The sequence below is a fragment of the Galeopterus variegatus genome, unplaced genomic scaffold (assembly GCF_000696425.1).
Source record: "Galeopterus variegatus unplaced genomic scaffold, G_variegatus-3.0.2 Scaffold638, whole genome shotgun sequence".
NCBI lineage: Eukaryota > Metazoa > Chordata > Mammalia > Dermoptera > Cynocephalidae > Galeopterus > Galeopterus variegatus.
In genome coordinates this window covers 445,775-470,027 of record NW_007726749.1, presented here as the reverse complement: position 1 = coordinate 470,027, position 24,253 = coordinate 445,775, and the positions used below count along the sequence as shown (strand labels likewise).

At 53.3% G+C, this 24,253-nt stretch overlaps 2 protein-coding genes across 2 annotated transcripts in view; both read left to right on the top strand.

Annotated features, from left to right (window-relative positions):
* Positions 1–16,416, top strand: part of FAM102A (family with sequence similarity 102, member A) — a 39,777-nt gene extending 23,361 nt beyond the window's left edge. Inside the window, exons 2-11 of the mRNA XM_008570868.1 lie at positions 4,642–4,762; positions 5,403–5,432; positions 8,081–8,197; positions 9,877–9,923; positions 10,054–10,211; positions 12,257–12,361; positions 12,475–12,670; positions 13,123–13,244; positions 13,339–13,408; positions 15,004–16,416. Of these exons, the coding sequence (XP_008569090.1) occupies positions 4,642–4,762; positions 5,403–5,432; positions 8,081–8,197; positions 9,877–9,923; positions 10,054–10,211; positions 12,257–12,361; positions 12,475–12,670; positions 13,123–13,244; positions 13,339–13,408; positions 15,004–15,049 (1,012 nt within the window). The 3' untranslated portion in view covers positions 15,050–16,416. The remainder of the gene's footprint in view (positions 1–4,641; positions 4,763–5,402; positions 5,433–8,080; positions 8,198–9,876; positions 9,924–10,053; positions 10,212–12,256; positions 12,362–12,474; positions 12,671–13,122; positions 13,245–13,338; positions 13,409–15,003) is intronic.
* A 3,505-nt stretch (positions 16,417–19,921) lies between these two features.
* Positions 19,922–23,012, top strand: DPM2 (dolichyl-phosphate mannosyltransferase polypeptide 2, regulatory subunit). Its single transcript, XM_008570867.1, has 4 exons — positions 19,922–20,056; positions 20,333–20,422; positions 21,417–21,519; positions 22,307–23,012. Exons 1-4 carry the CDS (start codon positions 20,054–20,056, stop codon positions 22,363–22,365), a joined length of 255 nt encoding a protein of 84 aa, XP_008569089.1. The 5' UTR covers positions 19,922–20,053; the 3' UTR covers positions 22,366–23,012.
* Positions 23,013–24,253: the final 1,241 nt, after the last annotated feature.

Genomic DNA, 24,253 nt, shown 5'->3' with positions numbered 1-24,253 from the left:
CTTTTGAGGAATTGCCAGATTGTTTTCCAATATGGCTGCACCATTTTACATTTCTTCCAGCAGTGTGTGAGGGTTTCAGTCTCTCCACATCCTCACCAACACTTGTTGTTGTATGTGTTTTGATTCTAGCAATCTTTAGTGGTTGTGAAGTGGTTCTAGTTTTGATTGTCATTTCCCTGAAAGTTAATGATGTTGGGCATTATCTTGTGTGCTTGTTAGCCATTCGTGTATCTTCTTTGGAGAAAGAAGATCCATGCCCATTTTTTAATTGGGTTGTCTTTTTATTATTGAGTTATTTTATTTTATTTTATTTTAAATTTTTAAATTTTAAAATTTTTATTGAATCATAATTGGTTATACATATTTTTGGGGTTCAACATTGATATATGTTGATCAAATCAATATTACTAGCATATATATTGTTACTAATTGTACTTATTCTTTATGCCCCTTGTCCAATCTCCCTCATCCCCCTCTTCCTCCTGTCTCCCACCTCTGATAATCCTAGATTTCCTCTCTCCTGAAAGAGTAATGGTTACTCTGTTGATTTGTTGCCTAGATGATCTGTCCAATGCTGAGAGATGTGTTCAGGTCCCCCAATGTTATTGTAGAGCAGATGCTTCTTCTGTCACTCTAGAATGAGCTTTGTGGAAAGAGACATCATCTTCTTTTCTTTGGTCTCTGCTGGTGACTCTCCTTGTGTCAATGCACTCCAGTGGCTGGCGAACCATCTGCACGGTGGTTGTGGTGTCTAGCCACTTTCGCAGCAGCTGTGGTTATTGTGGTGGCTGTGGTGGGTCACCACATAGAGGTGATGTTTTTGGCATGCTCCTTACCTAGTTGGTGGTGGTGATGTGCCTGGTTGTGGGTGGTGTGCCTGGTTGTGTCTTTTTATTATTAAGTTGTAAGTGCTCTTTGTATATTCTAGATACAAGTCCTTTATCATATATATATATATATATTTTTTTTTTAATTTATTTTTATTTTTAAAGATGACCAGTAAGGGGATCTTAACCCTTGACTTGGTGTTGTCAGCACCACTCTCAGCCAGTGAACTAACCGGCCGTCCCTATATAGGATCCAAACCTGTGGCCTTGGTGTTGTCAGCACCACACTCTCCCGAGTGAGCCACGGGCCAGCCTTCCTTTATCATATATATGATTTGCAAATATTTTTCTTCATTCTGTGGGTTGTCTTTTCACTTTCTTGATGGTGTCCTTTGGGCACAAAGGTTTTTAATTTTGATGATGTTCAATATATCTATATTTTTCTTTTGTCACTTGATTTGTACTTTTGTTGTCAAATCTAGGAAACTGTTGCCTAATCCAAGGTCATGTCCACTTACCCTGTGCTTTCTTCTAAGTGTTTTATAGTTTTAGCTCTTACACTTAGTTCTTCGATCCATTTCGAGTTGGTTTTTGTATATGGTGTGAGATAAGGACCCCCCTTCACTCTTTTTTGCATGTGGTTATCTAGTTGTCCCAGCAACATTTGTTAAAAAGACTATTCTTTCCACTTCTGAATTATTTTGGCACCTGTGTCAAAAATAAGTTGACCATAAAGTGAAGGTTTACTTCTAGATTTCTGATTCTATACCATTGATCTGTCCTTATGCCGGAACTACATTTTCTTGATTACGGTAGCTTTGTAGAAGTTTTGAAGTCAAGAAGTGTGAATCTTTCAATTATGTTCTACTTTTTTGAGATTGTGTTGACTATTCTGGTCCCTTGGATTTCAACGTAAAGTTTAGAATCAGCTTGTCAAATTTCTGCAAAGAAGCTGGCTTGGGATTTTGATTATGTTGAGTTTTTAGAATCATTTTGGAGTATTATCTTACCAATATTATCATCTTACTAGTCCATGAACATGGAATGTCTTTCTATTTATTTAGATCTTTAATTTCTTTCAACAATGTTTTATAGTTTTCCAGAACACGTATTTTGTACTACTTTTGTTAAATTTATTCGTATGTATTTTTTTCTTTTTGATGGTATTGTAAATGGAATTGTTTTCTTATTTCATTGTGTATGTCCACCTGTATATAGAAAGAATTGATTTTTGTGTATTGATCTTGAATCCTATAACATTACTGAACTCACGTATTAGTTATAATAGTTTTTTACTGGATTCCTTAGGATTTTCTACCTTCAAGATGAAGTCATCTGCCAGTGGAGATAGTTTTAGTTGTTTCATCCTCATTTCTCTCCTCTCACCTAGTGTAAGCTGGTTACTGCTGTGGTCACAGTGCATAGAACAGGGCCTGACACACGGCTGGTGCTCAGTTGTTTGAATGAATGAATGAATAAGTGGAGCTGGCATGACTAGAGTCAGGTGATGCCCCCAGCCCAGGGCCCCCACTCCTTCTGTGGCACCTGCTTCCATGGGTTTGGTACTCTCCCTTCCTCTCTCTCATCTGTAGCCCTGACCTTTTCTGTTTGTCCCACCTTGGGCTGCAGGAGGTTGCTGGAACTCACCCTTCGAACAACGTTTGAGTGTCCTAGTGATCAAATCTCCCTAGATCCCCAGTACCTTCATCAGGCAAGATACGTCTCTCTGAGCCCTCACCAGTCAAAGGCGAGTCGCTTTGTGGGGCTCATCTCACTGAATGCTCCCAAGTGCCCATGTGGGAGATGCGTTGTGCCCATTTCACTGATGAGGATGGAGAGGTCGAGTCCTAGCCCCAGTGAGTGTGAGGGCTGTAGCTCAGGTCTGCCTGACCCAAGTCTTGTTGCCCCTTGTTATAGCCCTGGCAGGAGCACAGCATAAGCCTTGGTCACATCCTCAAAGCCTTGCTGATCCAGGAGGGGATTGCCTGGAGGCAACTCCTCATAGAAGGTGAGGCCTGGGGGCTTTCATTGGCCGCGTTCATGCTGTTCCCGCTCCCTGGAACTGTTTTCCCTACCTCACTACTCCCCACTCTTCATTCAGGCCTGAGCTTGAATGTCACCTCCCTGCAGCCGGTCACCTTCCCTGACTCCCTCTTCCCCCGTCGTGTGACAATGAGTCATCACTAGGTGAGTGCAGTCCACTGCAGTGGCTCCCTGCCTAGCACATGCTTGGCACCCAGATTCTGCAGTGGGTGCCTCAGGGACATAGCAGGGCTCTGCTGGCCCCACCACTCCCATGGGTTCCACCTGCCAGGCTTTCCCGGGGTCCATGGCCCATGAGTCGAGGTGATGGTTGAGTGCCCAGACTCTGAAGTCAGACAGTCCTGGGTTCAGATTGTGCTTTGTCTGGCAGTAGGGATGTGATCTTGCAAGAAGAGGGGGTGGCTTTCTCTTGGAGCCTCTGCCCTCAGCTGGGGGTGGCACAGAGCCCACCTTACTAGGCTGTTGTAAGAAGCAAACAGGCTGATGTTCGGGAGGTGCTTGAATGTGGCCCTCCTCACCCTCTACCCTCAGGCCCCATCTGGCAGTTAACCCATACTCCTTGGGTCACCAGGGCATAGAGAGGTCACTTCCTCAGCTGTCCACTTGGCTGGTCCGGTTAGGTGGGATGAGCTGGAGATAATGCCTCTCACACCACCCCCTCCCTTCCGTGGCCCCCCCTTCCTGAGCACCGGTTCTGCTGGGTGGGTGTGGTGAGGAGCTGCTGCAGGGGTGCGGAGCTCAGAGGGGCCATCTGTGCCACGTGCTGCTGCCGCCTCCAGATGCTGCCGAGGCCCCCGCAGCAGCAGGAGAGGCTTTTGGATGAACTGCTCCCACTCACTCCCAGGTGTAAGCACTTCCCTGTGAAAGGGGTGCTGAATTTTTCAGTGTGGTCATGCTCCCAGACCCAGGAGGAACTTGTGGTGTGAGGGGCCAGAAGGTCAGACCCTCAGTTAGTGAAGCTGAGGGCCCTGAGTTGCTGTCTCAGCACCCAGAGCCAGGCTGCTTAGGCTAAATCCCTCTTCTGCTCTTGCTAGTGGTGGGCATTGGACAGGGGTTCCAGCCACCAGGGCTCCCTCCCAGTTTCCTTAAATATGGAATTGGGCTGATGGCAGTAGCTGCCCCAGACAGTGGTTGGAAAGGTTTGGCACGATCACCTGTCTCCGGCACTTGGAGCGGGCCCCAATGACTGCTGGCTTTTGTGACATTCTTTGAACAGTACCTAGCACACAGGGGAAGCACTATATGAGTATTAGCTATTATTATTGTGACTGTTCTCTTTAGCGGTGAAGAAGGGGACTGTGGAGTCAAGCAGAACCAGGCTTAGGGCCCAGCCCAGTTGTTTACGGGCTGGGTGACACTGGACAGTTTACCTAGCTTCGTTCTCTTCATCTGTAAAATGAGCAGTCCAGCCTGGGGAGGCTGCTGTGAGGGTCACATGAGCTTGCCAACGGGAGCCTGGCTGGGGGCAGGCAGTGGCACCAAAAGGAGCCACACAAGGTCACAGAGGAAGGTCGTGGGAGCTCAGCTGTTTAGTAAGCTCCCTGGGGAAGGGGGCACTGCCCCAGCCTGACTCACCCTGCCTTGTGTTTTATCATTTTTTTGGTTACATTTTTCTGTGTGTTTTTTATAACAATTACACAAGCATATTCTTATGAAAATACAGTCGCTTTGTGATACAAAGTAAAGAGTGAGAGCTCCCTTCCCCTCACTCCCATGGGTCCCCTGGCACTGACCTGTGCGCACGTGCTCACCTGTCCCATGTGGCCTGCAGGGAGGAGGTGCAGGAGAACTGTGTGCGATGGCAGAAGAAGTTCACCTTCGTGTGTAAGATGAGCGCCAACCCGGCCACGGGCCTGCTGGACCCCTGTATCTTCCGCGTGTCTGTGCGTAAGGTGAGGCTGGGAATATTTATATGAAAATACCAGAATTTTTATATAAAATTTATAGAAAACAAAAGTAGATTAGTGCTTGCCGGAAGCGGATGGACTCATGGAATGGGACTGACTGTTAATGGATGTGGGGTTTCCTTCTGTGGTGATGAAAATGTTTAGAATTTAGATATTGATGATGGTTGCACAACTCTGAATATACTAAAAATGACTGAATTCTATACTTTATTTATTTTTTTTTAAAGATGACCAGTGAGGGGATATTAACCCTTGGCTTGGTGTTGTCAGCACCACGCTCAGCCAGTGAGCTAACCGGCCATCCCTATATAGGATCCGAACCCGTGGCCTTAGTGTTATCAGCACCACACTCTCCCGAGTGAGCCACGGGCCGGCCCTAAATTCTATACTTTAAAAGGGCGAATTTTATAATAAATAGGGCTGGGCTGGGGGTGGGCATGGGATCCCAGGTCTGGTGGCTTCAGGCCCCTCCCCTGACTTGTCCCCCTAAGAAAAAATGGGAGGGAGTCACTGTCCCCTTTTTTTCACCTCCCCTGTCACTCAGGTTTGAGGGGATTTGGGGAGATGCATGAGGTTCTGGGAATTCCCCAATCACTCTGCTGCTTGTGTCTCCCTCCCTGTGCAGGAGCTGAAAGGTGGGAAGACTTATTCCAAGGTAAGAGGGGCTGGGTGAAGGGGTGGTGGGATGGGATGGGGTGGCATGCAACAGGCATGTGAGTAGCTTCCAGAAGGACTTCCAGCTCCCTCTCTGCCTGTATTAGTCTATTTCTGTTGCTTATAGCAAAATACATGGAACTGAGTATCTTATAAAGAAAATGAAATTTATTGCTTACAGTTTCAGAGGCTAGGAAGTCCAAAGTCCAGGGAACACATCTGGTGAAGGCTTTCTTTGGCAGTGTATCACATTGTGAAAATGGTGGAGCAGAGAGAGCGCAGAGAGTAACCTCATTCACTCTCTTTTTAGAGCCCTCAGAACCACGCCCCTGACCACCGTTATTAATCCATTCAGTACTACATGGTCCTACAGCCTAATCACCTCTTTAAGGTCCCACCTTTCAATTACCATGATAGGATTTCCCACCCTCTTAATAGTCACAGTGGGACTAAGTTTCTAATACATAAAACTTGGGGTACACAGTTCAAACTTCAGTGAGTTTTGGGGGGAAATAATTCAGTCCACTACACTGGCCAAGCAGGAGGCACTCAGCCCTCTAGAGATATGTTACTTTTTGGAAATCTCTCCATTGATAGTCTTTGCACTTAATATAGAGGCAGCACATACTTATTGCAACGCCAATGGCACAGAAGTTTGTAGAATGAAAGTGCTGGTTTCCGTCTCTTTTCCCTTCTCCAAGCCTCTTCTCGTGACCCCACCCACTGGGATTGGTTAGGATCTTCCCAGACCTTTTAAAAAAAAAACAAATTATGAAATATACTTACAGAGGAGTGAATAAAGAAACATACACGTATGGTTTAGAGAAATGTAATATGAGTACCCTCTGTGTATGAAAATATGATTTTAAAAAATATACCAATACACAGATTTGCAGCTTGGTTTTTTACCTACCCAGTACATCATGTCATCACAAATTTCCATGTGCTTTCTAAGGACAGCAGTGTCCCATTGTGTGGCTGGTGATGGTTGATTCAGCCAGTCCCTGCTGGTGGACATCTGTGTTGCTGCCAGGTTTTCACTGCACCCGCAGACAGTTCAGCCCCACATAGTAAAACCTTTTCTACTGGGAGAAGACGGCTCTGGCTTTGAATAAGCCTGCACTGCCCTCAGTCCTTCTTCCCCGTGGGGGACCTGCATGGCTCCTGGGATGCTAGCCCTGCAGCAGGAGGGTGGGCTCTAGCAGTCGCCATCCAGGAGGGGAAATGCCTTTGCCTCACCTCTCGCCCTGCGTGGAAGGCCAGAGGGAGGTACTGTGTAGGGTGCAGCCCTTCCACTGACCAGCACTCAGGAGCGCAGCAGGCTGGGCTGTGCACTCTGCCCTAGCCCGGGGCACTGACATCCCTGTCCAGCAGCATAGGACAGGCTGTGGAGGGTGCTGTCAGAGAGGAAATTTGTCCTGTTGATTCACATGGGTGAGGACAGCCACCCAACCAGGAGAGAAACTACGAGCAACAGCCGGGAGTGTCTTGCCTTCACCTACAAACATTTATTGGGCACCTAGCATGTGACAGGTGCTTCCAGGCCCTTCCTTCTGTTCTGTCATTGAACTTCCACCACGGGCTTTACTCCTATTATACAGAGGAGGAAACTGAGGCCTAGAGAAGTGGCAGGATGTGGTGCTGAAGCAGGCCTAGCTTCAGTCCTGCCTCTGATGGTTAAGCTGTGTGGCTTTGGGCAAGTCTCTTCCCCTCCCTGAACTTAGTTTCCTTGTGGGTAAAATGCCCCCGAGCCTGGTAACCCCTCACCTCAACCTCAGTTTCCCCTCCAGGTCTGGAGACTTGGCTTCCATCTAAGGGGATTCTTAGCCTATGCCCTCTTCTTGCACTTTTTCCCACTCCCCTTCCTGTCCCTCGCTGCTCTCTTCCACTCAACATTAGCTGGAGTTCCCAGGGCTGACCCTGGACTCTGCTCACCAGACCCTCACTCTGGGTTCCTGCCCACACTGCTGAGTGTTCCTCCCCGAGCCTGGTAACCCCTCACCTCAACCTCAGTTTCCCCTCCAGGTCTGGAGACTTGGCTTCCATCTAAGGGGATTCTTAGCCTATGTCCTCTTCTTGCACTTTTTCCCACTCCCCTTCCTGTCCCTCGCTGCTCTCTTCCACTCAACATCAGCTGGAGTTCCCAGGGCTGACCCTGGACTCTGCTCACCAGACCCTCACTCTGGGTTCCTGCCCACACTGCTGAGTGTTCCTTCCCCTCTCCTCCTGGACCCCCCTGGTGGGGGCGTTCCATTCCCCCAAGCTGCCACCAAGTTCGCATGGGCCTGCTCACTGGCAGCTCCCGACAGCACAGCCTTGTTTTCCAGGGAACAATGTGTCTGTGTCACAGACAACAATGTCCTTTCATCTCTGGCGCACTGGCCCCAGTGCACACTGGGACGCAGCACAAAGGGCACTTTGTGTGGCTCAGGGATGTGAGCTCCTGGCTTTGCCACGTCCTTGCCGCCAACCCGGAGCCTCTGTCCTTGGGTCCCAGTTATGCAACAGTCAGTTGGGCTATGAGTGGTCCCAGGGGCTTTGCCTGTCCCCCCCTCCCTGCTCCCTTGCCAAGTTAACCCTTCCAGTGCATCTGCCAGCCATGAGCCCATGCTCCCTGCAGCCTCCCACACACTCCTCCTCCCCTCCCAGCTGGGCTTTGCTGACCTGAACCTGGCTGAGTTCGCTGGCTCAGGCTCCACGGTACGCTGCTGCCTGCTGGAGGGATATGACACGAAGAACACCCGCCAGGACAACTCCATCCTCAAGGTACAGGGCCCTGCTGCCTCTTCTGCCCCCACCCCTCGGCTTCTCATCAGAGGTGCCTGGAGGGCTCTTACCAGGACAGGCAGTGAGAGACTTTGGGAAGATGTGGACCCTGGGGTCAGAAAACCATTCTCAGAGGCCTGGCTTGGTTGCTGGCCTTGGTTTCCCCACCCATAGTCGGGGTAGACCCTAATGGTCTCTGTAAGGGTGTGACAAGCACTTCCTGAGTGGTGGGCACGGTGCTGAGTGCTTTCCATCTCTTATCTCATGACCCCTGGCAACAGCCCTGTGAGGTGGGGTATCCAATATTAGTCCCAGTTTTGCACAGAGGGGAGTCGAGGCAGAAGTTGTCATTTGCCTGGGGTCACAAACAGAGCTGACCCTTGACCCCCCCAGCTGTTTGACTCTGTGGCCAGCTCCTGACCATAGTCCCACATGACATGAGGCAGCCTGGCTGCCTGTGGAGCATCAGTAAGTAGAACAACCTGCCATCCTGGACCTTTGGGCTCTGTGGGCCCCAGGCAGCTGCCTCTTGAGGACAGAGATGTCTGGGTGTCTGCCACCAGCATCCCTTTCTTCCTCTGTCTCCACACCCTTCTACCCAGCTGAGGAAACAGGCTTGCCCTGACACAGCCTCTGCAGAGCTGGGTAGGAGGTGGTGGGCAAGGGCTCTACGGCCTCCTAGACCCTTTGCAGAGGGAACTGCAGGCACCAGCAAATTGTCCAAGCAGATTGATGTGGGAGCTGGGGCCTTTTGGTTCCCCCTTCCCAAGTGGCCTTGTGCACACTCAGGCCAGATCCAGGGGCCTGCAGATCAGGTGGCCTTGAGTTCGAGGCCAGCTCCCCCACGGCCTGTCCACAGGGACCTGGGTAATCATTTCCCCTCTCTGAGCCTCAGTTCTTTAGTCTACAACTTGGGGCTATGACCTGCTTTGTAGACTGCTATTGTGGCCAACTGAAATAATCCATAAAAAGCCTCAGCTCAGTGGTCACCGTTTTTGTCAGTGGTGATCCTGGGATCTGAGCACCTCTGTCCCACCCTGCCACCCTCTCCCTATCGCTCCATCTCATCCCCAATTTTGGGACCCAAACCTTGCCATGTTTCGGCTGTTGCCAGAATCTTTGCCCACGTGGATGTTCAGTTTCTGAAGGCTTCCTGCTTTGCTTTGTTCATCAGTCTTTCACCAAGCCCCACCCACCGTGGTGGACTCTGAGCACCCCCACACCCTCCTGCCCACTGTGTTGAGCTCTGTGCCCTTCACACAAGCTGACCACTCAGGATGAGGAGTGACTGCGTGGTCCCCACCCTGGAGGAACTCACAGCCTATAGTCGTAATTTTATCAGCACCGCACTCTCCCGAGTGAGCCACAGGCCGGCCCAATATAGTCGTAATTTTAAAACAATGGTGGCTAACTTGTGCTCCATACTCACTGTGCCAGGTGCCGAGCTAGGTGAAGGCCTCTTCAAACTGCCTCCTCCTCCCACTGCCCCAGGCAGGACTTAGGCTCCTTTCCACCCCCCACGGGAGGAGATGGTGCCTCAGTGAGGCTAGGTGGCTTCTCCAGGGCCCCCAGCCATGGGGGTTCAGAGATGGGATTAGAGTCCTAGCCCTCCTGGGGACTGAGCCGTGCCTGGGGGTTGTGGGTGGCATAGCTTGGCTGATTTCTCCCCCTTCCTATAGGTCACCATTGGTATGTTTCTGCTCTCTGGAGACCCCTGCTTCAAGACGTGAGTGCTGGCACAGGCCACCGGAGGGGAGGGGGCACTGGGACTCTTCCTTCCTCCAGACTCCTGGGCCCCCCATCTTCCTCTGATTCTGAGGTGGGGTACCCTAATCACACCCCTCTGTCTTCCCAAGGCCACCGTCCACTGCCAAGTCCATCTCCATCCCGGGCCAGGATTCCTCCCTGCAGCTGACGTGTAAGGGGGGCGGGACCAGCAGCAGTGGCAACAGCAGCACCAACTCCCTCACGGGATCCCGGCCCCACAAGGCCAGGCCTACCATCCTCAGCTCAGGTATGTTCCCGAGATGGCTTTTACCTCCACTGCACATCCAGGCCCCAAAGGAGACGCTTGCTGGAAGGAGGGAGGAGGTGCGATGACATTTGCATCCGCTCAGGCTTCCATTCAGCTGATGTGGTCCAAGCACCTCATGTGTGGCCGCCCTGCCGGGCCCCAAGATCACAGCAGTGCCCTGCACCAAAATCAACATGGTGTCCCCACCCTCATGGCCCTCCAGTGTAGCAGGAGAGACAGGTGTTAGTCAAACCATAAATAAACCACATGCATGTCCACCTACAGATGCAACCAGAAGTGGGGAGACAGGCGCTGGGGGCGGGTCCATCTGGGCCAGGGCAGGCTTCCGTGGGGAGGTGGTGTCTGAGAGTCCAGAGTGTGGGTGCGATGAACGTGGCAGAGGGACTTGTTGGGAGCTCTTGCTCTCCCACTTGCCGTGTGACTGGGACCAGCCATTTCACCTCTCTGAGCATCTGTCCTCTGGAGAATGTGATTGGTAATGGTAACACCACCTTGGGCTGCTTTGGGGATCAACTAAGCAAAGTGCTGTCTGCCTCCCTGGCACATAGTAGATGCTCAGCAGGCATTACGTTTTTATTACCGTTATTGCTAACGTTGTTAGGAAAAATGAGAAGGAGCCTGAGTCCCCAGAGGAGACAACTTGGCAATTGGGAGGAGGTGGTGCTGCCAGGAGAGGAGGCTGTGGCCTGCCCCTGTGCATTCGCTGGGGCCCCAGCCAATTCCTAGCGCTGTGCAGGGTGAAGCTGGTCCCTAAAGCTAGGAGCTGCAGACTGCCCCCAAGCTGATTTGTGAGCACGGTGGCATGTGGCGGCTCTAATTTGTGCCACGACAGCAGTTAGAGAGGACACCAGCCTCCAGCGGCTCAGCAGGTTCTTGCTGGGTGATTCTGCCCCTAGGGGCGGACTGGGGGCAGTTAGGGACCTCTGGCCTCAAGGGCCCAGCTTTCCTCCACTCCCATTTTTCCTGCAGACCCAGCCAGGTGCAACCCAGAGCAGCAAACTGGGGTTCTTGTTAGTCTGCACGAGGGACGGGAGTTTTCCAGCACGCTTGCTCTCTCTGGCTTCAGAGTGGGGGTCCCCAGAGGAGAGGTCTGTCAGGGTACCAGGTCACCCCAGCACAAATGGTGGCTTTGTGCAAAGTAGAAGAAGCATCTCACCTCTCCCAGGCAGATGGGATTTGAGCACCCACTTGCCCCTGTAGCTGGCCCCCCCTGCCCCCTCCACATGCAGAGGACCTGTTGGGGCCTTGAAAGGCCATGTGGCTTTGGGTGAACACACAGGCAGGCCTGGGGTCCGCTTGTGTCCTGGGTGTGCTCATCTCTGAAGAGGACACAGACACATCCTTCCTTTCTCTGTTGGCCAGGAGGGCTGGTGGGTGGGTGGGCCCTGGCTGGTTCCCTTGAGCCCCCTGCTGGGGAGTGCCAGGAAAATTTGTTTTGAAGTTGGGCTTACAGGTGACTTGGGACAGGGCTGTTGGCCCGTCCCTTGGGCCTGGCCTGCTCCCTTCCCACACCCCACTCCCCCTCACCCTGTTGGCTGCACTCCAGCTAAGGTGACTCAGACTCATTCCAGCCTCAGTGCCTGTGCTTATGCTGGAACACCCTTCCCCTGATGCCTCATCTGTGCCCCCCATGCATCCTGAAGGCCTTGGCATTAAGGCCATCTCCTTGGAGGGGACTTCCCTGATCCCCAGACCCCATATGTGCTGCTCCCTGCTCTGAACCACTCCCCGTGGGTGTGGGTAATTGTGGCTTAGTTTTTGTTCATCTTTCTTCCTTCTTGTTGGCCTGTGGCACACGCCCACACCAGGTCCTACCCCATATCTGTGGAAGGAACACACCTGGGTTCAGATGTTGACCTGTGGCTTGGGGCAGGTCACTGCTCCTCTGAACCTCAGTTTTTCAGTTTGTTGGATGGAAATACACAGTCGTTCCCCCAATCGGAGGCTCAGGGAGGGGACAGTGTGAAGGGCGAGGGTGGGCACCATGGGGTAACCCCTATCCCCTGGCCCTCCCTACCTTCCAGGGCTGCCAGAGGAGCCAGACCAGAACCTGTCGAGCCCCGAGGAGGTGTTCCATTCCGGCCACTCCCGCAACTCCAGCTATGCCAGCCAGCAGTCCAGGATCTCTGGTGAGTGTGTGGTCGTGTGGCCCTGCCCCCATGGTGGCCTCCTACATTCCTGGAACACCCTCCTCCCCCTCCCCTACTCCCCGTGATGACAGCCCTTGGCTCCCACCCCCCAGGCTACAGCACAGAGCACTCACGCTCCTCCAGCCTGTCGGACTTGACACACCGCCGTAACACATCCACCAGCAGCAGCGCCTCTGGTGGCCTCAGCATGACCGTGGAGGGCCCCGAGGGTAGCGAGCGGGAGCACCGGCTCACGGAGAAGCCTCCACGGCCGCCCAGGCCCCTGCACCTGTCAGACCGCTCATTTCGGTAGGTCCCACTGCTCAGTGCTCCTTGGAGAGCAGATACCTTCCCGGTAGCTCCCTCAACCTGTGCTTCTTTACCTATAATATACACAGGGACAGTGGGGCCTCTGCCTCAGAGAATTGGATGGTGACAATTTAACCAGCTGATGGTCATACAGGGAGCAGCCCAGCGCCTGGCACGCAGCAGGAGCTCAGTTGATAGTTGCTGTTTGCAGTTTTGTGTATCGGACAAGAGCACATTCTGTTGTCCTGACAGAGCTGGGGTAGAGCCTTAGATCCACCACTTACATGCTGTGTGGCCTTAGGCAGGTTACTTAACCTCTCAGTGCCTCTGTGTCCTCAGAACATGCCCAGAATCTTCTAGTGCTGTGGGTGCTCACTGTCATTACTGTCCTTATTTTGTTGTTGTGCCTGTTACTCCCCTGACTGCTATGAATCGGCCCCACCCCTACCCAGGCGGAAGAAGGACTCAATGGAGAGCCACCCGACCTGGGTGGATGACACGCGGATCGATGCGGATGACATCGTGGAGAAGATTGTGCAGAGCCAGGACTTCACAGATGGCAGCAGCGCTGAGGGTGAGCTGCCTGCTCCAGGCGGCAGGGACGATGCCACCGCCTCTGGGTGCTGCCCCGCCCCTGCTCAGCCTCTGTCCTCCTTTTGTCCCTACAGACAGCAACCTCCGGCTGTTCGTGAGCCGTGACGGTTCCACCACGCTGAGTGGCATCCAGCTGGCCAACAGGTAGGGGGTGAAAGCTCAGGGGAGGGGTTGCCAGGGCGGCTGTAGCACATGGTGGTGAGAGCAAAGTCTTTGCAGCCCACTCACCTGGCTGTGAATGCCAGCTCATCACCACAGTGTGACCTTGGGCCAGTCACATCTCTACGAACCTCAGTTTTGCCATCTGTCAAGTGGTGAGGACAACGTCCACCTCACCTGGAAACCTGGGACAGTGAGAGCACCAACAGGCCTGGGCTTGTTCCCAGAGTCACCTGTGAAAGTGCCTGGCACAGCACTTGGCACACAGCAGGGGCTTAATAAGATGTATATTTTGGGCTCTGCTTTCCATCTCCTTCCTCCTGAGTCTGGGAACCCCTAAAATAAAGGTGGTGATGACACATTTATTAAACAAATATTTATTTAGCTTTTTTTTTTTTTTTTTGGTGGCTGGCCAGTACGGGGATCCAAACCCTTGACCTTGGTGTTACAGGTTGTGCTCTAACCAACTGAGATAACCAGCCAGCCCCTTGAATAAATATTTATTGAGCACCAGCTGTGCTGGGCACTGAGCTTACTGCCAGGATACATTGTAAATGTGTGTGAACGCCCACATGATGTTCGCAGATGGGGGGGTGGCAGGATCCAACTTCTACAGGAACTTGGCATTTTATAGGTGCCCTCTCATGGGCATTCATTCAGAGCATGTCGACTGTGTGCCTGGTGCACTCCATCCTTGTGGCTCACCCAGTGAATGAATGAGTGAAGGAGCTTCCCACATGCAGGGTTGTGCTGGGCATTCATTCAGAGCATGTCGACTGTGTGCCTGGTGCACTACATCCTTGTGGCTCACCCAGTGAATGAATGAGTGAAGGAGCTTCCCACATGCAGGGTTGTGCAGAATGCTTTTCCCCATGTTCCTGTGGGCAAGGTGGGAAAATGCCCATTTACCATCTAGCTCCAGAGTGGAAGAGACAAGGCTGGTGGCGCTGCTCTGCTGACCCCTTCTGGCTAGGCTCAAAATTGCAGCCGCCATCTCAGCAAACCTCCCGAGCTGCTCTGGGTGGGTTGGGCAAGAAGAAAACAGAGCGGGGCTCCTTGGAGGTTTGTAAACACCTCTCCATAGCCCCCTTTGGAAATGAGAAAACTGGTGTTCAGGGGAGGGAAGAAACCAATCTGGTCGGCAGCAAGATATAGTAGAGCTGTATGCCAAGCTTCGAATGTCCACAACCCCATGGATGGGCCTGGCCTTTGGCAGGGAGAAGAGCTGGTCAGGCTCCCTGACTTTCTACTGCTCTCTTGGCACATGTCACGGTCCCTCTGAGCCTCACTCCTCATGTGCAGTCCCTCCCTGCCAAGGTTACTAGGAGGATACGGCTGGCACTCCCGAGTGTGTAAGCTGACTGTGCCAGCTCTGTGGTCCCCATAGACTCTGGTACTTAACTGTCTGTGTCACCCTGGGTAAGTGATGTAACATCTCTGAGCCTCAATTTTTAGCCGCTCTGCAGAACAGGGCTGGTAAACAGTGCCTGCTTATGAAGCACTTCTGCAGGCCTGGCCCAGGAGAGCGCTAGGTAAATGGAGCATCATGGGGGACAAACTGACCTGTCTCTCCCCTGCAGGGTCTCCTCTGGGGTCTACGAGCCAGTCGTGATTGAAAGCCATTGAGGAGCAGGTGTCCGGGCTGGAGAAGGGCACTGCGTTCTTGAGCATCCATCCAGAACCGCATCATTCCACAAGGAACCTTCCCCTTCGGATTTCCATCCGTGCCGCATCTCATCCATGCCTCCTCCATGCACTCCAGGCCATACCTGTCCCCAAAGCATCATTCCACTGTCCTTCCATCTGTGCTGGGACCCTCCTGGCCCGCCAGGCCCAGGCACCACTGTGAATATTTTCCTCTGAACCACTACTAGGCAGGACAGCCGGGCCCATGTGGTAGGTGGGAAAGACAGAGCCGGCCAGGACTGCACCTGCTGGAGACTGACCTGGCCCCCTGGGGCAAGGACATGCAGCAGCTCCTAGAAATGTGGGGATGCTTATATCCAAGGGGCTTGTCCCCCTGTGTCACCACTCACTCCAGGAGCACAGGCTTTGGTCATGCCCTGGCAAGGCCTTGGTCCATTGTCCCCTTGCCCTCGGGGGGCCAGACCACCCCCAGAGTCCTGCCACCTGTGACACTCTGACTGCCTAGTGCTTCAGTTGTCCTTTGCCTGTGTTCTGGGGGACCTGCTGGCAGCCTCCTCCTGGAGCCAAGACCTCAGACCCCATCCACATTCCAGATCAGACCCCCACCTCCCTCAGCGAATGTTCTCCTGCTGCCCTGGCAGCCTGCATTTTGCACATGCTTGTTCCCAGCACAGTCCCCACTGGCCCCTCACCTCCCCCCACCAACCTCTTCCCAAGGACTCCTGGATGCTGCCTGCTGTGCAGTCAGAGGCCCAGGGTCTAGCAGCCCGGCTGGAACGTGGTGCTGCTTCTCCTCCCTCTGCTTAGCTCCAGCTCAGGCCCAGGCTCTGTGCTGAGAAAGGTCTGAGTGCCAGTGGTGCCCTCTGCCCAGGGCTGGGTCCTGAGCAGCTGGTTTTCCTACAGGAAGGTTGGGGGTCAGGCAGGGCTAGGCTGGGCAGGGCAAACAAAGCCCCCTTCTCTGCCCTCAGATCAGCTGGCCCAGGCTGGGGCTGATACTGGAGAGGTGGGTGGACTGTGACTTACCAGCCCGAGCTGGCTTCCTGGCCGGAAAAGCCCAACCCTCTTCTGGAAGCACCCCGCCTTCTGGGCAGGGGAGAGGTGGGGTCCTCTAAGGGGTGTGCTTTCCCAGCGGGGAGCAGTCTGGTCCTGCACCCCACCCCTGCCCCTCACTAAAGCCCCTACTCTGAGCACTTTCCCCCCGGTTCTTGTTACTTGCTTGAAGGTGGGTTCTGGCCACCAGCCAGTCCCTGGACAAACTCCTCTGCCCTTTTAAATTTTACTCATTTTGTGTAAACACAGCAGGCTGGCGTTTACTTACCTATTCTCTTTTCTTTCTTTCCTCCCTCCCTCCTTGTTTTCTTTCTTTTTTTTTTTTTCTGGAATTCTAGCTCAATATTTCCTCCTCCCCCAGGTGAGGGGAGGTGCTTCTGTGTCTGCTCCCCCACCCGCTGGATGGGTCCCCTGGAATTCTAGCTCAATATTTTCTCCTCCCCCAGGTGAGGGGAGGTGCTTCTGTGTCTGCTCCCCCACCCGCTGGATGGGTCCCAGCAGGGCTGGGGACCTAGCTGGGGGCAGAATGCTGGTTCTCTCTGGGAGTGGGGCAGGTGTCCTCCCCAGGCTGGGAGGGTTCCTTGCCCAGTTCCCTATCTGCCCCATCTGGCAAGAGTTGGGGTTCTTGGTCTTAGAACTCCCTAACATTCGGACCAGAGCATTTCTAAAGATTTCTTTTTTTTCTTTTTTGAGTAGCTGGCCGGTATGGGGAACCAAACTCTTGACCTTGGTGTTACAAGACTGTGCTCTAACTAACTGAGCTAACCGGCCAGCCTGTTGTTGTTTTAATTACCTAACTCTTAGAAAATGAATGTTAGAAGATGCCTGCCAAGGCAGGACAGAGCATTTGCTCTGGCTGGAGAAGGCTCTGGTGAGCTCTGAGTCCCTTTCCGCCCTGCAGATACCTGCACTTTAAAAGGGAGTTGGCCGCACTGTCTTCAGATGAGTGACTCCCCAGAAGATGGGGGGGGGGTGCTGTCCTTCCCTACTGTGTCTGCGTGACCTCACCCAGACAAGTGGGGAGGTTCATTCAGGGTGTATTTTGGGTCCAATTCAAAGTTCTAGGGCTTCAGGCACAAAACAGATGGCTTTGGTGCTGTTGGGGATACTCCCCCTAACCAGGAACCCCAACCCCACCCAAGCCAAGGTCTGAGTTTGACAGTCACCCCAGAAGGAGACAGAGCTTGCCACATCCTTCCACACCAGGCCCTGGGCCAGGGTAGTAGGATTGAGAATTTGGCCACAACCAAATTAACACTGGCTGGAGCCAGAGGCCTGGAGCCCTGGCCTCATCCCCATGTGGGAGCCCTTTCTTCAGCCCTCTGGTCCCCTCAAGCTCAGTGAATTCCCACCAGGTGCCTACAGCTCCTGGACTTCAAATTCTATATATAGATAGAGAGAATTTATTAGAGATATTTTTGGAAAGGAATTGGTCTATGCAATGCCAGTTTGGAATCTTCTTGAAAGACAGTTTAACGTTTCTATTAGGAGATTTAAAGAAAATAAAGGTCTACAATATTTTTAAAGTTTCCTCCCCTCTCCCCCCCGCCCCATTCACCCCACAAACTGACCACACGACATGATCTGCCAGGATGGAGAATGTCCACGTTTTCCTCTGTTTTTAGGAAGGTGATTGAGAAGATCGGGGAGGGGAGGTCTTTGTTTTTCAGTTCCCCTCCTTTCTAACAGTGTCGCCACCACCACTCCTGGTTCAGTGGGCTGTATTTGTATCTGTGTCCCAGCTTCTGTTGTAGAAAATAACACTGTAAGGGGAAATCAGCCTAGTGTCAGTGTCTTGGTTTGGGGGGAAAAATTAAATGTTGTAGTTTTTCTTTTGCTGTTTTGTTTTTTTTTTAAAACCTTGTTACTTTACTATGTTGGTTTTTAACCTTGTTACTTTAGCACATCGACTTTGGGTCAAAGACAACATCAGAAGGAAGCCAGGTGTGTAAGTGACTTTCCAGGGGTGGGAAAGATGTAGGTGGCCAGGGTTCTGCAAGTCCTGGCTGCAGTCACATTATTGCCACCTTTATTATCCCAGATTTCTGGGGAGAAAACTGAGGCCCAGAAGGGCAGTTACTTGCCAGTCTCACACCTAGTAAGTGGCATTTGTGACCTCAGAGCCCAAGTTCTAACCACTGCTGTGTGGACCTCCCCACAGTCAGGTGGTCTCTAAAAAGTATGCCCAAGGACAGATAACTCTCTGGGCCTCAGTTTCCTTGCGCAAAAGGGCTTGGGGATCAAATGAGAACACAGGTGTACAGCCGGATCTGCAGGAGGTGCTGAGTGGGCTTCCAGTCTCTCTAAAGCCCCAGGTTCATCCTGGGCCCTTCACCACTGTTCCTGACTGTCCCAAGTCACACAGGAGCTCAGTGGCTTAGCCAAGCTCTAGAAAAGGCAAGTTGCTCTGGGTCTTGAATGAGCTCAGAGGTGTCAGGAAGCTTCAGTGGTTTAGGCCGGGCCAGAAGGAACCAGGTCACTAGGACTGTCTCTGTCCCCAGAACAGTATTACCCCCACCCCGTCCCAGGGCTGACCCCTTTAAACCCTCAAGGCTGATTCTCAGTCCCTTCTGCTTTCGGCACACTGGGAGGGAAAAGTGGGCTCCCAGCCAGAAAGTTGGTCCTGTCAGCTTGGGGGAGAGGGGGAGGGGGCAACCCCCAGAGTCAGAGATGGGCTCAGGGAGATAAATGCTGCCAGAGGGAGCAAACCATGCCAGGCTCAGACTGCATCTCTCGCCGAACCTGCCAAGTGGAGACTGCAGGCCACATCCACATAACCTCTCCAGGAGGCCTGGAGTCCTCAGATGCTGTACTCTGTAGCATTCCAGGTTCTAAAACAAATCACTGAGTCTTAAAGCTGATTGGTTGACTCAAAGCTCCTACTCGTGCCAAGCCCCATTCTGGGTGCTGAGGATACAGCAGTGACCACAGACCCTGCCCTCAGGGAAATCACAGTCATGTGGGCCAGATCAACAAGTAAATCACCTAATTAAAATGCAATGACAAGCGTCGTAATGGAGATACACTTGGGGCTGTGGAGCACAGAGGAGGGAGCCCCTGCCTCCAGGTGCAAAGGTGGCTTCCCTGGGGGTACTGCATCCCAGTAAGACCTGGTGGGTGAGAAGCAGCCAGCCCCAAGAGCTGTGGAAAGACAGTTCCAGGCCCCAGAGCTGAAGAAGCATCAAAGATGATCTGACTCAACCTCCCCCATGGGAGGTTGAGAAGGGCCCATCATATGATGGGAAGGGCCCATAAGATCAGTTGGAAACCTCTCTGGGCGGCTAGGACACCCAGGGCCCTAGAGACAGACGGAGAGGGAGGAGGGGACACCCGAAGGGTCGCCAGGGAAGCCAGGAGAGGTTAAAGGGGTGTTCCTGCTGATCGAAACCCTTCCCATCCCTGTGGGCTCAGGTCAGTCCCTCCTCCCACGCCAGACCAGCATTCTCTGCACCCTTCTCCCCAACAGACAAGTAAGGGCCTCGGGCCCAGAAAGTGGAGCCCTTGCATTCCGGCATCGGTTTCACCCTGACTCGGATTGTGATCTGCCCCTCTTCGAGTCTCACTGTTGTTCCCCATCTGATAGATGGGACTTCCGATCCCCCATCCCCATACCGCTCTGGCCTTAGGTCTCTGGGATGTTTAGTGATGGGCTTTTTAGTGGAGCTGGGTGGGTCCGACAGAACCGTGGCTACGAAGGCCAGGCAGTCTTGGTGCCCTATTCCCTCGGGAGACACGGGGAACAACGTACCCACAATGCCCTTAAGAACTATATTTCCCGACATGCAAAGGGTAGGCGGCGCCTGTCGGTCTCGGGCAACGTGGTCCTGGGACGGCCTGGGGACTACGACTCCCAACGTACCCCGCGGCCCAACGCCAGAAGGGCCCGGATCCGGAACCGGATGTAGTTTTCTGCTCCGGTGGCGGAGCGCAGAGATGGTGAGGTTGGGACCGAGTGCTGGGGTAGGAGGTCCCTGGAGGTGGGGTCCCGGGTCTGCTCAGGAGCTGGGGCTTGGGCACTCGGAACCGGGATTGCTCTCCCGGCCGCCCACTGTACGGATGAAGACTCCGAGGGCCGGCACTGCCTCCCAGCTTAGGAATTGACACGTTCAATGAATGGGAAGCTTAGAGCGTAATCAGGCTGCGACGCCCCTTTTCCATTAGTGCACCTGAACGGAGAGTCACTTCGTCAGCTGAGCCCTCCCTTTTCTCCAGGCCACGGGGACAGACCAGGTGGTGGGACTCGGCCTCGTCGCAGTTAGCCTGATCATCTTCACCTACTACACCGCCTGGGTGATTCTCTTGGTATGTCTGTCTCCCCCGCCCTGGGTTCACCATCCCCCATCCTTGGATCTTGAAGCCGACCGCTAACGCCATTTAAGCAGCTACTGTAGTCTTCACCTACTACACCGCCTGGGTGATTCTCTTGGTATGTCTGTCTCCCCCGCCCTGGGCTCACCATCCCCCATCCTTGGATCTTGAAGCCGACCGCTAACGCCATTTAAGCAGCTACTGTATGGTTCACCATCCCCCATCCTTGGATCTTGAAGCCGACCGCTAACGCCATTTAAGCAGCTACTGTATGCCAGGCGCGGGGCTAGGTGCTTTCCCTGCCACACCTCCTGGGATCTTTAGAACAGCACTATGAGGAGAATGCCAGTGGCGTCGCAATTTATAAATGAGAAAGCTGAGGTTCAGGGAGAAGGATCTGGCCCAAGGCCGCATTCTTAACCGCTACACTCTGAAGCCCTGTTCCCACTTTGCTTTGCCTTTGAAGGGAGTTCTGCTCCTTCTGGTTAGGCGGCTGGCCCCTGGGCATAGCGAGCGCCAGTGGATTTTGTGAGAACCTTTAGGATTTTTTTTTTCTTATAGTAAAATTTGTTGGTTATTGCTTAAGAAGTGCAGTGTGTTGGAAGGCAAAATCTTGCAGAACTTTGTGTCCTTTGGAGAAAGATGTTAGTAAAAAAGACTTGGGAGCCTGTGTTGGGAATCACTCAAGAATTCCTCATGTACCTTTTTGGGCTTTGAGTGCCTCGGGCAGGTCTGTTGTCTTGTGTTCACTGCCAGGTCCACAGCACCAACCTAGGGCAGGCATCAAGCAAGTCCCCTGTCAACAACTAATAACTAAATGAATGAAAGAAACACTCCACAGCACCCCAATGCCATCATCTTAAGGAAAGGCAAATGTTATCCCAATGCTCTGGTTGGGCTCAGCACCTTAGATGGAGGAGGAGGGATGTTTGGGCTTGGGGGCTAGGCTAGGCGAGCAATGCTCACCAGAACTCTGCCTCGATGTCAGCCATTCATCGACAACCAGCATGTCATCCACAAGTATTTCTTACCCCGAGCCTATGCTGTCACCATCCCACTGGCTGCGGGCCTCCTGCTGCTCCTGTTCGTGGGTAAGTCATCACCCCGCCCCACCCTGACCCTGGGCAGAAGGGCCCCACCACCCTCTCCCACCCCTGAACATGCCTCCACACTTCAGCATTTGCTGTGTATCTACTTGAGGGTCCTTGCTCCCAACTCTCCCCTGGGGTATTCCCATCCATCCTTCAAGTCAGTAAACCCTCTGGTCTTCCTGATGCCTCAGGCTTTTGGACTCTAATGGCATGTTTCCCTTTTTCCTGCCCCCACTCCCCATTATCACTCTGCTCACACCTCAGTCACCTTTCACCATGGCTTATCATCTCTGCACCTATCTCTCATGGCTCCTAAGGGAGGGGGGCTGTATCTTCATCATTACTGTGTCCTCAGCACCCAGCACAGGCTGTGGCACTGAGTTGGTGCTCAAGAAGGTAGTTTGGAGTCAACAATCAGATGATAAGGGCGAAGATGGGTGGGTGGGCAGGTAAGGATGTTGCGTGGGCAGGTCGTGGGTAGGTAGGTAGGTAGGTAGGTGGAGAGGTGGTTGGCTGGGTGCACAGATGGATAGATAGGTGGATCTTGTTCCCTGTGGAATCTGAAACACCAAATGCAGTATCTGCCTGTAGTAGGCACCCAGTTAGTGTTTGTTGAATGAATGTGAGTGGATGTGTGGCTTGCTGAATGACTAGGGAGAAGAGCAGGTGGCCTGGAGGGTGGTTGGGTGGGTGCATGGCCCTGCAGGTGGGTTAAGCTGCTCTTCCCTGGCCTTCCCGCAGCCCTGAGCCTGGATCTCACCTGGTCTTTTTGGTGTGTATATTTCAGGATTGTTCATCACCTACGTAATGCTGAAAAATCAGAGGGTGACCAAGAAGACTCAGTGAAGGCCCAGTGGGGATGAGGCTGCTGGCCCCTTCTCTGCATCCCCTTCAGGGCAGGGACCAAGGGTGGGAACCTGCAGGACCAGTCCAGGCATTGTGGCCCCCTCTACCCTGGCTGCCCTGCCGACATCCCTGTGGGCCGGAGCTCTTCAGGACTCAGCCCTGTCTGGCCGGAGCCCCCCTCGTCCCCTGCTTACCCTTCCAGAAGCCAGAAGGGAGGAGTGCCTGGAAGCTTCCCTCTCAGCCCTTCCAGCTCTGGGCCTGAAAAGTGCTAGTCCTCCCCACTTCACTTTCAGCCTCCTTGTCACTGTTTCTTCTGGGTTCTACCCTCTTTCCTGTTTCCCTCCAGTCACATGCTGATGTTGGCCATAGCAGGTTCTGAGGTGACATGTGACCTCCTCCCACAAGTCCTGCTCCTCCATGAAGACAGCTTCCCTGAGTCTGACACAGCCCCAGATCCCACAAGGACTTCTGGACCTGGAAAGCCGAGGGGAAGGATATACGGGCCCTAGGACCACCACAGGGTCTCAGGGCACATTAGGGCAGCTGCAGTGGGCCCCCAGACTGACTGCTTCTTATGGAGGCCAAGTACTTTGGTCCCAGTGCTGGCCTGTTTGTGAGAGCTCAAAAATAAATGTTGTTTGTGTGTTTGTCTCTGTGCCATCCTTGACAAGAGCAGCTGTACTGGAGGGGGCTTGGGGGTGCCCCTGCATTGGTCTCAGGTCAGGAGACCCTGGTTTGTGCAGTGAGAATACCTCAGGTGCCTCTTCTGTGCTGTCCCTGTGCTGGACACTAAGGATAAAGTGGGACTGGGACAGATATGGTTCTGGCCCAGTGGAGCTCATAGCTGGGGAGTTGGTGGAGGCCCTGTCATACCTCTGCCAGCCCTGCCTCCCCTATGCCAGCTTGGCCAGGATGTACCAGTATTACAATAGGGAACCTTGGGCAACTCCCCTAAAAGCCCAAGCCTGTTGTCCATCTTTTGCACCCAGCAGACCAACTTGGTGTGGCCTGAGCAGTGAGGGCTGCTACTGAGTCAGAGCAGGGCTGATTCCGTTGTGTTCGGGTTGGCTGATCTGGCACAGGCCCCAGCTTGGCTAGCAATCCCAATGTGCCCTCGTGGGCAACCAACTCCCATTCTCCACAGCACCCAGTGTAACCTCTGCCCCCTCAAACCTTGGATGTTCACTCTTCCTCCAGGTAGCAGAAGCGACTCCCTCATCATAGAGAAAAGAGGGGCCAACTGCAGACACACCCACCCTGCCCTCACCTGCTGCATCCCCCCTCTGTCCTCCAGTCCAGACAGCTGCACACCGGGGCTTTGGGTCCCCTCCCCCCACTGGGGGGGCCTCATTTCCTGAATATGCTCCAGGCTCCCACTTAACGGGACCCTCTGTCAACCCAGTCTTCCCTCCAGGTATTTCCCTCTCTCTGCTCTTCACTCCAGCCACTCTGACCTTCCACCTCCTGGGACTCCCCGAGGCCCTTTGTGCACCGTACTCGCATTGGTTTGTGGGCACCAGATTGTACCAGGCACTGAGCCAGGAAACGAGACCCACGTGGTTCCTGCCCTTGTGGCACTCCCATTCTAAGGGGCAGATGCGATGAACAAATAATGGACAAGACAATCTCTGACGGTGTCAAGGGTAATGAAGAAAGGAAAGGTGATGTGATCAAGGGGGGAGGGGCGCTAGTTAGAGCCGGGCAGGGTGACAAGAAGGAATACAGCAAGTGAAAGTCCAGGGGAATAGCAAGTGCCCAAGTCCTGAGGTGAGAGTTCGGTGGCTAAGGGACAGCGGGGGCCCTTGTGGCTGGGGGGTGGGAGAGTGATTGGAGGTGGGCCTGGAGGGTGGGCAGACGGGGCCTGGGGCCATAGCAAGGGCTTTGGATT

What these genes read in the sequence shown, in the direction of transcription:
- DPM2 (XM_008570867.1), top strand. An exon ending in CCGCCTGGGTGATTCTCTTG is followed by an intron (nt 20,423 to 21,416) that starts GTATGTCTGTCT and finishes CCTCGATGTCAG; the next exon opens with CCATTCATCGACAACCAGCA. An exon ending in CCTGCTGCTCCTGTTCGTGG is followed by an intron (nt 21,520 to 22,306) that starts GTAAGTCATCAC and finishes TGTATATTTCAG; the next exon opens with GATTGTTCATCACCTACGTA.